This window comes from Aptenodytes forsteri, unplaced genomic scaffold, assembly GCF_000699145.1.
Source record: "Aptenodytes forsteri isolate BGI_AS27 unplaced genomic scaffold, ASM69914v1 Scaffold146, whole genome shotgun sequence".
NCBI lineage: Eukaryota > Metazoa > Chordata > Aves > Sphenisciformes > Spheniscidae > Aptenodytes > Aptenodytes forsteri.
The window spans coordinates 1870162-1888685 of NW_008795128.1; the positions used below are offsets into that span (position 1 = coordinate 1870162).

An 18524-nucleotide genomic window follows, 5' to 3' on the forward strand; every position below is an offset into this window, starting at 1 on the left:
GGTGTGCAGCGCCGGAGCGGGTCCGCCCCGGAGGGAAGCGCTGGGGCCGCCCTGCCCTTGCCTTACAGATGGTGTGGAGAAAACTGCTGTCCTAGGCCTGACGCGGGCTGAGGCGAAAGGTAATCGGCGAAGCTTTGCAAGCCTCTAGACGTGCGGTTGGAAGTTTGCATCGCTTTCTTTGCCGAGCAGAAGAGCGTAAGTCCGGGCCTCCGAGCACACCTGCAGTGCGTGTGAAACTACCCGCACCCGTGGCCTGGCTGCTCGTTCTGACCGTGCTGGGTGACGGGGAGGAGCGTGAGGCCTTGCGTGGCGGTCCGGTTTGTCTAGCTAACTAAAGTTCAGGTGTTCGAACCTAGTTTTTAAGTAAAATTTTTATGTATGTCACCGATATGTTGTAGCAATTTTGGACACAGAACACAGGGTCAGCTGCATACGTGCGTAGATGTGCTTCTAATGCACATGCTTAAGTAAGCGTACGTCTTTGGGCAAGTTGAATGAGACGAATAGAATTTGGTGGAGCTAAGTTCTGTAATAACTATTAGTCACTTTTTATTGATAAAACTTATTATGTGTCTTCCTCTGTCTTTTCACAGTGAAAACATTGCAAAATAAAGAGCGCTAGTTGAAAGGGCTGGAGTTAATGTCTCTGTTTTGTATCAAACATTTAACCAAAGAGTGCAGAGGCAGGAGAGCGCTGTGTGGGTTTCCAGTCTTGCAGGGAGGACTGGTTTGTTTTGTGGTCAAAACACCATGTTCCACTTGCCTGATTACAATATCCAATAAAGCTCCCATTTCTCTGCAGACTGAGGGTACTAGGCAAGCTGATTTTTTTTTAATCCTGAAAAAAATTAGCTGATTGTCTTGACCTGTGCATGTAGCCTGTACAGGTGTGTTTCATTCCACCTTTTCCTAAGGGGATTGTTAAAAATTATTTTTCCCATCTTTTGAATTTTGCAGAGTGAAGACTTTTACTTTGTTTCTGTTTGAGGCCCATTTTTAAGCCTTTTCGCATGTGTAAATAAAACACATCAAGTGGTATGCCTGAGTTGCTCTTCCATACTTTCTCCCTAGTTTCAAAATCTTTTTAATAAAAGTATTTTTCTCAGAGAAGTGCCTTTTTGTTTCCTAAAAAAAAATTGCGGAGGGAAGCAGTTTAGCTGCTTGGGAAAATTTCTGCTGGCATGTGATGGGTGTTTGTGGTAGAATTGGAAGGTTCCAGGTGTTATCCTTTCTGATAAAAGGATGTTTTCATTTTTGTTTGTCTATGAATAACAAATACATATAAAAACCCTCCAGTTTCTGTGCAATTTTAACTGTCACGTAATGTAGGTTTGGCTGTTCCCTGGAGTCTCTGCCAAGCAGAGGAGAATACTTCAAAGAATGATTCCATAAGTTCTTCCAAACTGTATTTTTTGTATGATGAAATTCTATTTCATGTGACCCCTTTTTTTTCTTTTTGCTTTAGCACCTAAGGCAGCTGTGGCCAGCAGCCCTGCCCCTGCAAGCGCCAGACCGGCATGGGTGAGGAAAGATCAGCCTCACGCTGAAAAGCAATTTGTCTTTGCAAAACCATCAGAGGTAAAAATTACACAGTAACTAGTAGAATCTTAGCTTTTATTAAACTTAAAATGATAAAAATTATCAGACTTCGAGATTATAGTCTCACGTTTAAAAACAAATTAAAAACTCAGCTGAGCTGAACTTCAGGCTTTTACCAAGCAGAGTTTGCAACTGTCTTGTATATATGGCAAACAGAAAGTTACGGTCCCTCTGTTTAGCCTCAGACTTCCATTACGTACCTGATCATAACTACTTTTTTTCAGAGAGCCAAAAGAGTATGTTCTCCTAAATATTCAGAATGATGCAATGTCCTAAGCATGATTTAAGCTCTGTTTTTTCCCCTCAGTTGGGCTATCTGTCTTACTTGTTACAGGGGAAGAGCATGGGATTTGGTTTATGGACTTTGCTTTATGTCCTGTCAGCAGATGAAGGATATTGTGCTCTGTGCAGTGGGAGGGCAGTTCCTTGCTTGGGAAAAAAAATCTTGAACACTTCTTTTTAAGCCAGAAGTGTTTAAAAGGCTGTCTTGGCTTGGAAGGATTGGAGACGGTCTGGGTAGATTCTCTTTTCTCTGTGGCAGAACCCTGGTATCTATATAGTACTATATTTTGCTTGCTCAACTCAGTACCTCCTTGCATCTCAGCATTCCGCTGAGCTCAGAGAAGAGAAGCATAAATCCCTGAGACAACCAGAATGATAATCCAGGCTGGACCGGGTTGGATTAAACTACTGTGATTGTTTTTTGGTTTTTTTTTTGTTTTAACAAAAACCAGCTATCTCAAGCTGTGCAGACAATTTTGAAGCATCAGCTCCTGCTATGTCTGGCCTGTCTTGTGTTTTGCTCATTGTCTGGGGCCTGGGATTTGTTCATCCCTCCTATAGTTGCTCTAGATTTTTACTTCCAAATGTAAGGATAAGAATTTTTTTTTTTTTTGCAGTTGATAAATAGCAAGGATTGTAATAATCTAAATAACTTAGAAATTAATGTCCTTTAGGGGGCAGTTGATTGTTAAAAACTGCCTGCAGTGGTAGCTGCATTTGAGAGTTGCTGGGGCATGGAGAGGGTGGGTGGGTTGTTACTGCTTACCAACTGTCCAGAGGTATATTTTTGTCACCGATATATCAGTATGCAGCTATATAGAGTCACTAGAGATGGCAATTACTTCTATTTGGCTAGAGCATGCCAGGTACTTAAAAGTTTAACATTCACCATGTATTGTCTTGTTACCTTTCAGGTGGAGCGCAAAGTTCCTGAGGCAGGTGTGATAGAGTGAGTACACTGCTGACTTAACTGTCCTTCGTGCGGTTTTTCTGTCTTGTTGGTCAGTGGGAACCTGCTGAAAAAGAGTTCCTTCTCCACTTGCAACTGCCATGCCTTTGGAAGAAATTTCAGTACAAAACGTGGACTTTCAGCCCTTTTATCCTGAACTGAATTTATAATCAGGAGAGTCCGAGTCTGTGTTAACTAGGTTTTATAGCTGTGGTGTAGCTGTATAAGCCAGGAAGAACAAGCAGTTGGACATTCTGGATCAACAGAACTACAAATATGTCTCCTTTGGTCAGCAATGTACGTTTTCCTAGAACAGTCCCTGTGTAAACTATGCTGGAAATTACTTACCATTATCCAGGAATATAGGCAGTATGGCAACTCAAGCAGCGCTTCCTTTGAAGGTTCGGAAAAGTAGCTGCTACTAAGTGTCATAGTGAAGCTAGATATTCACACACTGTAGATCACTTACCCTTCGTGATGAAATGGGGATCTTTTCAGAATAACCTTGGCATGAAATGTGACAAGGTGTGGTGGTGTATGGTGAAGTTACAGATTTTGAAAATTAAATTTGCTTCAGTTTGGTCATCTTGATAGAATTTCCTTACTAAGTGGTTCCTAAGAGGCAAGTTGCAGATTCAGCTTTTGACTCGCTGTATGTTGTTTTCACTTTGAGGGTTCTGGGGTTAGTTTTCTGTAGCAACTTCAGATTTGATGCGAGGTGAGTATTCATGCAGAGCAGGCATAACGCAGATGAGGTGTTCAGCTGCCCTCCCACTGCTAGCATGGTAGTGAACAGTTCATTGAGTAGAACTACTTTGTGAGAAGTGTTTCTGTCAACAGTCATGAAAAATATTGCTGGAAATAGTTACAGAATTTCCCAGAAGCACTTACAGATTGTAACAGATTTGCTTATGTTTTAACTTTCCATTTCAGTATGAATGATACAGCCGTATGTCCTTTGCGTATTGTTTATGATTAGTAGTAATAACATAGTATCTATGTATTAAGTAAATTCAGTGTGTTAAGTGTTCTAAAGGTTCACTGACCTTTCGTTTGTTACACTTGTTCACAAATCAAGTAAAAAAATATAGAGGAAGCAAAACTGAGATGCTATTCTCATCACAACAATGTGTTGTAGGTAATATAGTATGGTTTATGCTCTGCATGTGCACTATGGAAGAGATCAGAAGTTTCTGTTTATTTAACTTTCTTAAATACACAGTGCAAAACACAGTATGTGATCATCTTGTGAGTTGCTGAACTGTTTTGAGGGAGAAGCAGTGCTGGAGAGCGATTAACTCCTGGCGTGTTCTAGGGAAAAAGAGCAGTATAAAGTTTGGAGCTAGTTTAGGAGAAAATGAGATAGTAGGTGAAGCAAGCAGTTTGCACAGGAGTAAATAATACTTTATGACAATGCAACTCGTAACAGGGAAGAACTCTTTACCCTCTGTACCAGCTACAATAGTTAAAATACTGCTCACACACCTGTAAGTTGGTTTTGCTGTGTCACACAGGTTGATGAACACTTTGCTGTTAGAAGAATGGTGGTATCGGTCATCTGACTGAAAACAGGATTTTTCATCTTTAGTTACACTCGTGTTTTTTGTAAAATACCTGTAAACGCAAACATAACAGTCAGGGTGCAGTCTTGTATGGTTGTCTCCTTTAGATTCCCCATGACATCCCTCGTTTACATATCTCTAGAGCCTTAAAACTGTGTATTGGGCCTTTGGTGAAATGAGAGTGAGAGGCAGGAAGTGCACACAAACTCATTTGCTTCTGCAACACCCCTTGCTGCCTTATTCTGACCTCTGACTGTCTCCAGAACATTATTGCTTCCCTTAGTAGTGCAAAGCTTTTTTTCTTTTCGTTTTTAAAGAATACTCTCCCTAGTCCAGGTTTACAGCAGTTATAGTCGATGCTGCTCAGTGTGAGATAACTTCTTGTTGTTTGTCCATCTGATGGCCTTTCCTTTCTTACATCCTCAGCAAGTCTGGTGTGTATGAGCTCAGCAAAGTACCAACTGGCATTTCTAGGTAAGTGAATTGCATGTTTTTTGAAACTTGTAATTTGCTGTTGCAGAATAACGCAGTGATACTCAGCTTTCTGAAGTCTAGTCTCTGCAGAGTGCTTTGACTCTAGCAGGTGCACATTGCCCTTCCTGTGTATCTTCTGTTTAGAGTACTTCTGGAAATACTTTGAGTATCAGGTAGCAGAGACTTACGCAGTTCTGAGCAGCACTGAAGAGAAGAAAAATGAACCTCTTAACATCTAGTGCTTACTGCGTCTAGTGTTCTTGTCCGGAATAAGGAGAAGGGGCTATGTCCGTTTGTTTCACGTTCCAGAGTAAGTTGCTGCTTGAAATTTGGATCGGTATTCCTGTGTTAGCAAGTGCGTGATGTCTGTGTTAAGAGCCACCAAAAACTTTTAGCTGTAAATTGGACTTGTTTTAAATTAATCTAATAAAAGCATTTCACTTTAGGCAGATTTGGTAACTTTAGAGTTGTCCCTTTTGCTTACATGCTATGCCTTAATTATTTCAGCTTCAGGAAACTTCGAAACAAAACCTACTTGTTCTGTGATTCCTACTAGCTAAAATGCATTTTATTTTACCTTGCTGACTTAGCTGCAATATCAGTATTAATCCTTTTCTTCTGGATTTGATAGGTTTTATTAATAGTGGAAAAAATGCCAAGGACATAATAACTTTTTGTGCATTTATTTCAAAGCTTTCAACTTGGTTTCTTCTAAAACTGCAAATAAAATTTTATACCAATTTGAAAAGTAAAAGCTTTGACCAGCTGGAAAGAGAAAAGATACACAGCCAGCTGGGTTATTCTGTCATTTTCTGGAGTTTCTTTTCATAATGTGTTGCTGGAGTATATACATTTCTGGAAAGTTAATAATCAGATTTTGCATCTCTTAGTGCCTTTACTATACGTATTCTTATTGCGATGTCTTCGGCGGATTGAATACTCGTGAGAGTAACCTCTTGTGAACAGCATTCCTACTCTGCAGCCCACCACAGTGGCTGGAATTTTTGAATGCTGCTGTTAGTACAGTCAAAATATAAAACGTACATATGAAAATGTGAAAATAGGAGAGGTTAAGTGCTCTAGGGTTCTTGTGGTTGGAAAAGAGAGGCCAGGATGGCAGTAGTGGTGAAGGGCTATCAAATTCTGAGTGGCATGGAGATGGTGAATAAAGGGCAATTATTTACTTATGTTGACTGTAGTACCATAATCAGGGCGATCTAATTTATCAAATGGGAAGTTAATAACAAGCAGAAGGATGCCATTTTTCACACAGTATATGGCTGATTGTGGGACTCGTAGAATATTGTTGGTGTCATACGTTTTTACAGGTTTTTAAAAAGCAATTAGATGTGTTTGGTGAGGGGAAGACTCATCAGGAGCTCCTGCTGCCTTCTGTTCTTTCCTTCACACCTGCTTTTGGCTGTGGTCAGAAATAGGGTACTAGGCTTTGACTTTCGGTCTGATGCATTACAGCCATTCTTATCTCCTTTGGGAAACCTGGAAATCAGAATATTTTATCAAAGCATATATAGAAGTGTATATTCCTTCCATTTTTTCTTTATCTTTTTCTTCCTTAGGATTCATTTGGTTCCTGGCTTTATTGATTCAGAACAAGCAGACTGGATGTTTGAACAACTCCTCCAAGACATACCCTGGGGTCAGAGAACTCACATCAGACAGGGTAAGGGGTGTGTAGACCAGCTTTTCAGGTCATTCCGAGGGCATTTCCATACCAAAATCCATGCATTGTTTATCATTGTTTTTAATTTTACATGCTACCACTCCTTCACATATTTCCTTCCAGGTTTTCCATGCATATCTGAAAAGTACTGCTGCTTATTTTTCAATCTCTATCACCATGTTCCTATTGCCAATTAAATGAGATCTTTCCAAATTAAAATTCCCTGTCTTAAAAATCTTTGAATTTTACTGCCTCCTCTGTCATCTCCAGTTCTTTTTCCCACTCTTTTTTTAGATTGTCTGTGCTCCATCCCTTCATATTGTCTCCCAGTGATGCTGCAAAAACTGTGTTCTTTGAGGTTTCTGTCACCGGGAATATTTTTTGCCCCTCTCACTTAAAATCCCAGCAGAGCATGTTTCTTTTCCCTTGTCTTTGCTTATTAGTTCCAGTATGCAGTAAGTGAGGAGATTGCTATTCTGGATTTGTTCGCTAAGGGGCACCTGTTCTAGCTAAATTTCTCTTCAGTCAGGAACGGATATAAGATAATATATTGGAGTAGTTACTGGACAGGGCTGGACAATGTCTTCAACACCTGTGTTTATTGGTTTGCAATAAAGGTACAGTATAATGGAGAATGTTACCTGTCAAGCATGAGAACTAGCTACCAAGATAGTCTTTTCAGAAGTTGAAAGTACTTTTAACTTGATGTTTGTATTACATCACAGAGCACACGCATATTTGACAAAATATTACTTGTCCAGCCTTGCTACATTCTGCTTCTGTAATGTCCTATCGATGCTGCAGTCCTTTCCGCTTCATCCTTTCCAGTGGATACATCTTGCAACTTTTGCCAGTGTATTGGGCACTGGAACCAGGAGAATATAAAACAAGCCAGAATTATAAATAAAATTTCAGTTTCATTTTGCTATCTTTAACTTGTCCAGTCCCTGCCCTGTCTGGCATAGGGATGAGAAAATTAATGTGGTTCTAAGATTTTGGCAAGGTAATTCCTCTTGCAGAGACAGGCCCGCTTTTGAATAATCTCATTCCTTCACTTGAGTTCACTATGTAAGGCTGAGGATTTTAAGGGGCTGCTTTTTAACTTTAGGTGAGTAGACAGTCCCTTTTTGGTCAAGTTTCTCGGCAGAATTGCATCATCTTTCCATTTTTAAGCCCTTTGATAAGGCAGCTGAGAGAGTCTTCCTGTTTTTCTTTTTTTAGAAGTATCTTTTGAGGAACCAAGGCTTACCTCCTGGTATGGGGAACTTCCTTACACGTACTCTAGGATAACAATGCAGCCAAACCCAAATGTATGTATATGTTTACAGCTGTCTTTTATTATGGACTACAAAGAAATCCTTTGCAGAGATTGAGACACAAAAATTCTCTGTATCCTCTATTTTTATCTAGAGTATCTATCAGCATTTCATTTGTGATCAGCAACAGATTCTAGTGGAATGTGGACAACTTCATAAAACAAGCATTACGAGTGGATTGACTGAGAGGAGCATGATTTAGTTGCTAAACTTTGGCAAAAGGAAACTCCAGAGTTTAACATTCTGCTTTTGGGTCACTGTAGCTTTGGACAAAACTCTGAATTGTTCTGTGTGACTTACTCTATGCATCTTTATATTGGAGATTGTAGTGTACAGAGTCATACTGAGTTTTTTGTTGTGAAGATATAGTAATATCAATTACTGAAATAGTTACTTTCAGAAACACATAGATTCAGTACTGCTTAAATGAGAATTTAGGCATATTGTTGATTTCTATGTGAGTGCTGTGAAATTCACACAGACAACCTGCTTGCTCAGCAACTCCAGATTGTATGATGTAACTTCCCACGCTATTTTGGAAGGGTTAAAAACCTTCTGAGTGACTTGTTGACGTTTTGTTCGTGTTCACTCGCTCTCTCTGGCTTCCAGCCTGTTGTCCCATTGGCCTGTCTCTTGGTATTGCTTTGTCTGAGATTTCCATGGCAGTAGGCTGCAATGTTCTGAACCATAAATTGTGACTGTTGAAGGCTGGATAGCATGAGAGAGAAGTGTCCCAAGTCCCAGAACTGCCGCCAAAGGCGGGGGGTACCTCCTGGCAAAGCTCTGTTTGGAAAAGTGGAAAGGCGTTATTTAACAAGATGAGTTGTGAAGATTTTGTAGTCTTAAAAATACCATAGTTCAAAAATTCCATAATCTATGGAATTTGTGGTGGAAAAATAGGCATTTTTTTTTCCCACTCATTTGTGGAATATTATTTTAAATTGACTTTTCTAGAAGCTGAATGGCTTTAGGGATTGGAAGTGCCCCTCCAAAATCATTCTGCTGTACACTACTGATTTAAATCTGGTTCAGAATTGCCTGTTGTGGAAGCCATTGCTGCTCAGAGGTTGGATAGAGCCTATACACCCTGAATTGGCGGTTTCAGTTCAGTTTGCATAAAGTTCAGAGTTAGCACTCATTGGGCCACTGGTTTGTTTTTCTCATCCAAGAGGTACAAGGCCTAAATCAGTCACGCATGCTGATCCAGTCTTTTATCCCTGGATAATTCTCCTATTTTACTGAGAGAAAGAAACTCCAGCAGAAAGTGAGATGCACTGGCAAACTTGCATAGCTGGGAGCCAGCCCTGCCACTGGCTGGAAACTGCCCGCAGGCAGATATATGGGTAGACTGCACACGGACACGCTGATATTTCACTCGGCTTTGTAGGTGGGAGTTCCTGCAGCCTAGAAGAAGCAGCAGATGGTGTAAAGAGCACAGTCCTTACTTGTAGAATAGGGTTTATATCACAAAAATATCCCGAGTAAAAAGTGCACAGCTTGGCCAAAACCAATTACCTGCCTTGAACGCTTGATCTGGAAGAGTAATTAGCTTTGTGCCCCTCCTTTTTTTGTTTGGTAAGACTGGGTGTGATTGCAGCACTGCTAGGTATAATCCAGTGCTCGTGCCTAAATGAATTTTGGTATTAGAAAAATGTTTCTTTGTAAGCAGTGATGTAGTTGGTGACACAGTAATGTTTCAACAAAATTACTTCCACTGCTGCAGGTTTGTAGTGGGGTTTCCACTGAATTGTAGAATTCACCATATGGTAACATTTTAGTAATAAATACTTTTGTGATAGGAATTGAAGGAATCCAGTCCTAGTTGGTCACTGAAAAGTGCTTTCAGTAATTCTTGTTGGACTCTTCAGTCATTGCATTGTATGTCCTGCACATACTGCACATTCAGGCAGCCCAGTTACAAGCTGTAGCTTTTTTTGGGTGGTGTTACTGATTTCCCTACATGTCCCATAGCTGCAAGCTAAGTTTATGTATAATTAATTATTCACATGATGCTGAGTCATTGAAGGGGTGACATAGCTAGAAATACCCCTAGTAGAGGAAGATGGTATATTGAGGCTCCTGCAGTGTAGCCAATAGGTTAAAAACACCTTAAAGATGGGTAAGCATGAAGAGAAGGTGGTGCAGACTTGATTATTAGAGGTGGATATTAGGAACTAATTCCTGCTGTCTGTTCCTCCTTCTGCCAGTGATGCACTGGAAGGTTTGGAATCAGGCCTTTATCCTCTCTTGATCTGTGTTTCTGCTTATATAATGGGCAAAAATTGTGGCCTACATTGCTTTGGCTTTCTTTTTTTAAACTTGTGTAGTACTTAAAAGCACTCTGACAGATGAAAGTCATGATGTAAGTTTATAACATTAAATAATGATTCACTGGACTGAGTTGTAATGGAATGTGCAGAGCTGCCGTGGGCTATGGGCTCAGCAAGATGTTAGCAAAGGGAAGGATGAAATTCAGGGCCTGTGGCACTGGTTTTGTGAACCACTGAAAAGTTACAATGTCGAAGTCAAAACCCCAAGAGGTGATGAGTTGGGCTCAACAAGCTGTACTAACAGAGCGGGGACAGAGGGCCACGCTGTGACAGTGTTAGGCCAACCGTTGTCTCTTGTTCTGTGTCATCAGCTGCAGGCAATTGAGAGCATGTCATTTAGTCACTGGTTGCAACTGTCTGGATGCTCTATGCCCACCAGCAACGGCCAAGTAACTCAGATGTTATCAGAGCCCTGTGTTAAACTCCTCTAGCTTGGCCAGGAGGTTAAAAAAACAGGTGTGCATGGGAGAAGTTGCCCACTTTTTGTCTTAGTTAAGAACTCCCAATGTTTATCTGTGGTCAGTACAAGCAGATTTTCCTCTGTCTACTTTCTCACCTTTCAGTTAATTGGGGTGGCTGGCTACATTAGTAGGAAAGGCAGGCTGGCTTCATAGTTTTAAGAGATGATTTAGTATTGAGCGATAGGTAACGTATGCATATTTCACAGAAAGCCCGTTCCTCAGCTTTATTAAAAATACAATCAGAATTGTTCAGAGGCATTTGTTTGATTTCAAGTTTATTGTGACTAAAGTGCAGTATATTTTGTTTCTTAGTAGTTTTCCCCTTGTGTCTTGATGTTATCTGCTGCTGGTCTGCTTTCATTGTCTTTACCCTATTCCTGCTGTGCTGATTACAGTGGCATCCTCTGCTGACTATGCTAAAGGAGCGCATTGAAGAGTTCACTGGCTATACCTTCAACTCTCTTCTCTGCAACCTCTACCGAAATGAGAAGGATAGCGTAGACTGGCACAGTGACGATGAACCATCACTGGGAAAAAATCCTGTCATTGCCTCACTCAACTTTGGTGCTACCCGGACCTTTGAGATGAGGAAGAAACCCTCTCCTGTGAGTGTTGATGTCACATTGAGACAGTCCTGTAGTTACTAATATGTTTAGTATTTTCCCTCTGTTTAGAGAACTTAATTACTAAAAACGTTTAATAGTAGTTAATGAAAGCGCAACTCATAAAGTTCTGTGGAATAAGCATAGGGATCAAGAAATCTGTTGCATGGAACGTGACATCTTGATGCGATGGGACCACTCTACTGATGTGCAGCAGTGTAGTGGTGCAGTGAAACTGCAACCTCGGCACTCTTCTGCCCAAGTAAGGGCCTTTCCTGTTACTTAAAATGAAATCGGTGATGGTGGAAGGAGACTTTCACTGCGTAAATGAACCAAAGAGTTGATACCATTTTCTTAAACTCAGGCAAACATTGTGTAATGTATAGTGTCTGTGGGATGAAGAGTAGCTCTGGCTGCTCTTGTCCGTAAAAATCATCTTAATAATGTTTGCATTTTGACTTGTGTGTGTTCAGATTGAGGGACAGTGAACAGAGGGAAGGAGCTAATTTCTTTTCCATAAAATGCCAAACTGTTGCATCATACTTCACAGACTAAACAGCGATCTTTACTTTGATAAGGAGGCATGCAGGAACATCCTTTCAGGAATTAGTTGGTGATTTAGTAGTGAATACTCTTTCTAGATAAAATGCTGTGCTTGGGAATGCTGTGTTTACAAGCCAACTTAAAATTTAAATTTCGCAATTCATATTTATCCAAGTAAAGGTATCACACATTCCTGTGTTGAGAATACAGGCCTCATTTTGGGGTATCCTGCTTCACGTGTCTTTTCTGCATGTGTAGTCTTTGAGAACTTTGGGAAGTTTGCTGTCAGCTTATGTTGCTATTTATTCTGAGTAAGTAATGCAGAAAGCAAAGGTGATGATTATCAGCCTATTGGAAAACTGTATGCTGACATACTGAAGTCACCTTGGGTCACCTAGTCATGAACAGCAAAGGTCAGAATTTGAACCAGAAAACAAATAAATAATTTGTATTTTTCACCAGTTCTCTAATTTGTAATTTCTTTGTTGTCTGAAGTGAATTTAATCCTGGTCCCTGAGCATGAGATCACATAACCAGTGCATTATATCAGTGGGCATAGCATGAGTAAGTATCTTTGATGCTGTGATGATAACAAAATGTCAGCTGGAAAGTTCATTCCTCTGGGAAACTGTAAATGGTGTTTGGATTAATTTCTAGAAGTGCACGTGTTCCCTTTCGATGGATCAGAATCAAAGCCACTTAGATTTCAGTATAAACTTTGCAGTTTCCCTCTTAAAAATCAAACCCAGTTCTTAAGCAAGATGTCTTTTTGTTCCATTTTCTATTTTCTGAAAAGACACCCACTATTAGAAAAGGGGGAAATTCAGTCTGTGCCATTCATAATCGGCTGCCTTCTTTGATCCGTACTGCACAATTTCTTCCCTTTTGCTCCTGAGATGGGTGATTTTCTATAGATGTATCCCTCAAGCTCTCCTAATTTTTTTTCTTCAGTGCCTCTGACCTGATATTTCTGACTAGCTGAGTCTTGTTACCTATGAAGTGTATTCCTTTTGCAAGTGTGACATACCTCTTTCTAAGGTATGATTCCCATGTGCAGAGTGATCTTTGAATAAGTTGCTATTAACTGCATCCTGTGCCTAAGGGAACTCGTACTTAATAATTATATGGCACACATTACGTATTCTTTGCACATTCCCAAAGCCTGCAATTTTCTGAGAGCATCTTACGACACTAGAGGCTTTGCCAAGTGGGAGTTACAAGACGCTCTGATGGAAATTACCACCTTTCAGGCTGTACCACCAAAGAAGTAATTTTCATACTCTATTGTAATGTAGCATTCTCTCTTTCATTAAGAGAAAGTTAAAGTTGATTGTAGGTATTTGAAGTTTGATCATTACTTTGTTCAAAAGCAAGTTACAGGAAGAGGAATGTAGTCTAGGGGAAAGGGATTCAGACTAACAGTCATCACAGGCATTCAGGCTCTTCCTGGTTTGTAATCTGCCAGTATCAGTACATCGGGTTTTCCAGAGTTAGTCTTCATTGAGGAGGGAAAGAGAAAGTAAATCCTTTTCCTCCCAAAATTAAACCTCTTTGAGGGCCAACATTCTAGTATTTCAAATTCTAGAGTTTGAGGCCTTCATTTCCCTCTGTTCTTGTAAGTGCTTTTAAGTATTTTGAGATGAAAGATGTAATGAAAATAGGAGGTGAGAAATACTGTGGTAGAAGCTCACGGTGGATAAATGGTACTGGAAAAAAGAAACTAAAGCGGTTGCCTGTGTGTGATTGTGTACTGGGTACAAAACAGTATATACCACAAGTCACGTAACATCTTGTAGTGCTATTGAAGAATACTAGATCAGAGTCTTCAGAGACTTCAGTTTATGTTAGTATCTGTACAAATATTTTCCATTTTATATCTTGAAATGTGGATGAACTTCTTATAGAATAAAATCCTATTTCTCTAACTGCAAAGAAGACCAGTAATGTTGGTGGGTTGGGGTTTTTTGTGCATGTTTGTGTGAATTTTGACATTTGTCTGGTAGGCATTTGATGGCGTTTATATAGGCCATTCTGAAGCTGTCACAAAAGGAAATCTTTTTATCCTTTCTCTGCATTTTTCCTTGGCAAAAAATGAAAAAAAAAAAAAAGTTATGTAGGTGCAAGTGGTATTTTTTTCCTGAAAATTGTTCTAGGGTGAGGGGAGGGAAAGGTTGTTTTCTGTTTTTCTTTTTGGTGAGTACTGTACTGGATGAGTAAGTGTTCATCATATAATAGGAGGTAAAGGAATGTAGAGACATGCATAGTCTATTTGAATCTGCATCAACAAGCATTCCTTGTGGATAAGTAGAAATAATTCCTACTCTGATTTCAGCCCAGTGTGTGTAAAAAAGCTACAAATACATTTCAGGAGCAAATTCCCTACTGGAATTAAGGAGACTTTTCATGGAAATTAACATGATGCCAGAAGCTGTTTTACTTTACCCGCTGGAGTTTTTAAGCATTCTTTCTTCTAAATACTGCTTTTTGTGTTTATTTGGACCAGTTGTGTGGTTGTAGCCAATATTTTGCCTTTGCTTTAAATGGTTTCTAGGGGTATTTGGATGCCTACTTGGTAGTTCAAAGTCTACAGTGAAGTGATCTGGTTTCTTTTATTTTCTACTTCTAGTTCCAGTAAATTACTTAAACTTTTTCTTGCCTTCTTGTTCCCCCCCATCGAAGCTCCTGCCTACACTGAAACCAAGAGGTGAATGCTTTGTTTTAGAGCTGTGATTCATACACAATTCACACACAATCTATTGGTTTAGTCCTCTCATACTTGCCCACATCATACTTGTCACCTCTGCACCACCGTGACCTCCTCCTGTTCTCCACACAGCCTCAAGGTCCCTGTCCCACTCATACATGACTTAATTGTCCTACTCTAGAGGAATTGATTTCACTGTGTTAGATGGGTCTTTCTGATACAGTCTCACTACCATTTTTGCTATTGCTTATCACTGCTCAACTCAGTGTGACAATGCCATGTTATCTGATAAGGTCTTTTTGAAAGCTGAGTGTGAAATGTTAGGTCAAGGGTGAAGGGTGATATTTAATGTCCTGCTAAGCTCCTGCGTCCCACTGGGAGCTTCTCTGTAGCAGACATCTGGGTGCCATAAGGGCCAGTTGGGTGCAGGTGTCCAACAAACTGCCGTGTGAACTGTGGAAGGAGTTAGAAAGCCAGCTGTCAGGTTGCTCTTCTTCCATCTGTAACCAAGGAAACTGATGGGTGCTGGGGAAGGGAGGGAGCTTCACGTGTGTGTTAGATAATAGCAGGATGTTCGTGGTGTTCTCAGAATGAGCCTTCAGATGGGCCTGTCATTCAAATGAAACACTAAAACACGGTCCTTTTCTTCTGTCCTTGAGTAGCTGTTCTAGCAGAAGTTACAGATTTCCTAGTACTTTTGAAAACAGCAGAAAAATAACCCTTCATGTCCTAACAGGCCTAATTGAAGACGAACGTGGGAATATATGGAGCACAGTACAAACTGAGGCTTGGATCAGGATGAGGAGGATTGAAATTTAGATTGGCATGAGGGAGACTTGCAGACAGCAGTGGCTGCAGAGGAGGAGGAGGTGTCCACCAGTATGGGCAGGACTTGAGCAGCTATAGACAGGCAGAGGAAGATGTGAGTGCTTTAGAGCTACCTCACTCGCAGTCTGCTCGGTCAGCTGCAGAAAGACTGAGGGAGTTTAAAGATAGTCCTATGTAGGCAGGCAAGTGGATTACATGGGGAAAGGGCAATATGACTGATATTCATTCTTAGTGAATCTGTAAAGAAAACAGCTGCAGTGAGGATTTTGTCAGAGGTAGTGAGAATAAACAGGTAAAAATGCAGAAGTATTGATAGATGAGACCACTTTGTTGGAGGAGGAGGGTGTTTCCACAGCTGGTGGTAGAGGAGTAAACTGGAAAAGAGGGCTACAAGCAAGATGGGAGTCTGAAAAATAAGAGATGAGAAGTTTTGTAAGGATAATTCTCTTGGTAATAGGTAAATAGGTAAAGCAGAAGACTAGGAGCCAGCACTCTCCGTGAGGGCTGCTGACTTTAGCCTTTGAAAATAATTTTGCATCATTTGCATGTATAACTGCATTATTATTTATACATTCTTCTACGGGATGTTTCCATTTACTTTTCCTTATATTAGAAGATGCTTCCACACTATCCAGAACCCATTTCCTACTGCTATCTCAATAAACTTGCCTGAGACTTAAGAAACAAACTTCGGTGATTTATATAGATTTATACTAGATCTTTTCTTTTTCTAACCTTTTTGATTTTGATACCATTTTAAGAAAAAAACCTTGATGGAGTCCTGGAATACGTACAGATTTTATATTTAGAGCTTGCCATCAACTCATGCTGAGCTTTCCTCACTTATTAACTGTAGTTACTTGAATTAAGGATTTAAAAAAAAAAGGTTTTAGCCAGTGAATTTGGACAGTGTAAAGCTTGGATTGTATTAAATGTGCAACTCAAGATTATGAAAATTCTAATATACTAAGATCATAACAGTTGCTTTACTAGACCTGTTCTTGGAAACAGCTGGTTTTGTAATACATATATAGAGTTGCGAAGTGACCATATAAAAGTTACCTGATGCATTTCTTTCCGTGTTTGTTACTAGTATTTTAAAAAAGTCTCTTCCTCCTTAGATGCCAAGAATAAATTTCCTTCATAAACTTCTTGACCTGTGAAACTCAACTGAGTTTTCTGTATATCTAACATCAGCTCTAGAGATAAAAGTTCTGAAATGAGATTTGGTGGACAGTGTTAGTAACGACATGTAAGACAGTAAAAACTTTTTGTCTAACTTCACTGGCTCTGCAAAACCAGTTGACATAAAAATCTCTTTTTCTAAGTAAAACTAAGCTCAGAGATGTCCCATTTAAAACAGAAAGTAAATGCTGCTTTTACATACTGACTTTTCTAAGCCAAAAGGATGTTTTCTCCTAAATCATTTATCTTAGAAGCATTCCTTTTTAATCAAGATTGCCATGGTTTAACCCTAGCCAGTACCACACAGCCACTCGCTCACTCCCCCCTCAGTGGGATGGGGGAGAGAATCGGAAAAAAGGTAAAACTCATGGGTTGAGATAGAGACAATTTAATAGGACAAAAAAGGAAGAAAATTAATAATAATAATAATGATAAAAGAATATACAAAGCAAGCGATGCACAATGCAATTGCTCACCACCTGCCGACTGATGCCCAGCCAGTCCCCAAGCAGCGGACCCCCTGGCCACCTTTCCCCCAGTTTATATACTGAGCGTGACATCACATGGTATAGAAGATCCTTTTGGCCAGTTTGGGTCAGCTGTCCTGGCTGTGCCCCCTCCCAGCTTCTTGTGCACCCCCAGCCTCCTCGCTGGCAGGGCAGTATGAGAAGCTGAAAAGTCCTTGACTTAGTGTAAGCACTGCTCAGCAACAACTAAAACATCAGTGTGTTACCAACATTGTTCTCCTCCTAAATCCAAAACACAGCACTGTACCAGCTACTAGGAAGAAAATTAAATCTATCCCAGCTGAAACCAGGACAAAGATGAGCAAGAGATAAAAATAAGTCCACTGTTGTCAATCCACAAAGTGAAATGATGTAATCCTGTGAAATAGAAAACAGCCATGCAATGGTATTTCTCTGCTTTTCATCAGCAGTCACGTTTATAATACCTATTTTTGAAATTTTCCTCTTGTTTCCTCTGAAGTTTAAGAAAATGTTTTTGGCATTACACCTTACTTTTAATAGAGCAAGATAAATAAGCTTAATAGAAGCTTAAAAATATGTTTCGCATTTTCCTTGCAAAGAATATATATTACAGGTGATTGTGAGTGCCTTCAGCACTCCCTGATTCCAGAGGTTTAGTGAGCTTAATTAATCACTGCCACAGCCTCCCTCCCTTACATATTCCCAAGAAATGCACAAATCCAGAATTGCCAGCCAGTGCTGCCAGTATTAAATAGCCTTGTTCTGTCACACTGCGACTTCTAGTCCCAGACATGAACAGAAAGTAGCAAAGGTGCGAGTATATAGTCAATTATATCAAGTGATGCTTTTTATTATTGGGAATTGATTTGATCCCAACTAAGCTCTTTTGCATTTTAGAGGATTTGCAGTCATCTTTCTATCTGCATCTTTTTTATACCGCCCCCTCCCCCAGTTGTTCTTTTGAAAATTAGACGGTGTTTTAAGTCCAAGACATAATTTTCCCAGTAGTTGAGACTTTACCTCGTTATTTTGAGCTTTTCAGCGAGCCATGAACTTTAGAAAGACAAACGTGCATCAAGTTGGGCCACTGCAGAATTAAGCTTCAAGGAAATTAGTTAAGATTTTTGAAAATGTGAGTTTTTGTAAAAGCAGTAAAATGTGTTGGATGAGAGCTGTTGGGTCTTTTTAATGGCTCTCAAAAGACTGCATCTGCCTTTTTATGACCTGGTAATGTTTTCTTCTAACTGTCGGGTCTGTGCAGAGTCCTGTTAGTTTTCCTGAATAACTTAACATACAGCTGAAGCCTGGAGGTCTTGTAACGTTTGTTTCTGTTTCAGAAATGTGGGAATTTTGTCAGTGTGAGGTAACTATACCTGCGCCTCAAGCTGGGTTAAATCTTACTGTGATAATTCCATTTTCCAAGTCTCAGTTGTCCTGTACTGTTTCTAGCTTCTTTGCAATCTGCCTCTGTTACAAGTGACCTAAGTTGTGACCTCTCATATCTTTCCCTCTCCACCCCC

The 18524-nt window shown here is 40.0% G+C and overlaps 1 protein-coding gene across 1 annotated transcript in view; it reads left to right on the forward strand.

Annotated features, from left to right (window-relative positions):
- Positions 1-1452: 1452 nt before the first annotated feature.
- ALKBH3 (alkB homolog 3, alpha-ketoglutaratedependent dioxygenase) overlaps positions 1453-18524 on the forward strand; it is a gene marked incomplete at its 5' end in the record, with an annotated part of 22015 nt that continues 4943 nt past the window's right edge. Inside the window, 6 exons of the mRNA XM_019471619.1 lie at positions 1453-1578; positions 2796-2830; positions 4819-4866; positions 6444-6547; positions 7769-7857; positions 11050-11259. Of these exons, the coding sequence (XP_019327164.1) occupies positions 1453-1578; positions 2796-2830; positions 4819-4866; positions 6444-6547; positions 7769-7857; positions 11050-11259 (612 nt within the window). The remainder of the gene's footprint in view (positions 1579-2795; positions 2831-4818; positions 4867-6443; positions 6548-7768; positions 7858-11049; positions 11260-18524) is intronic.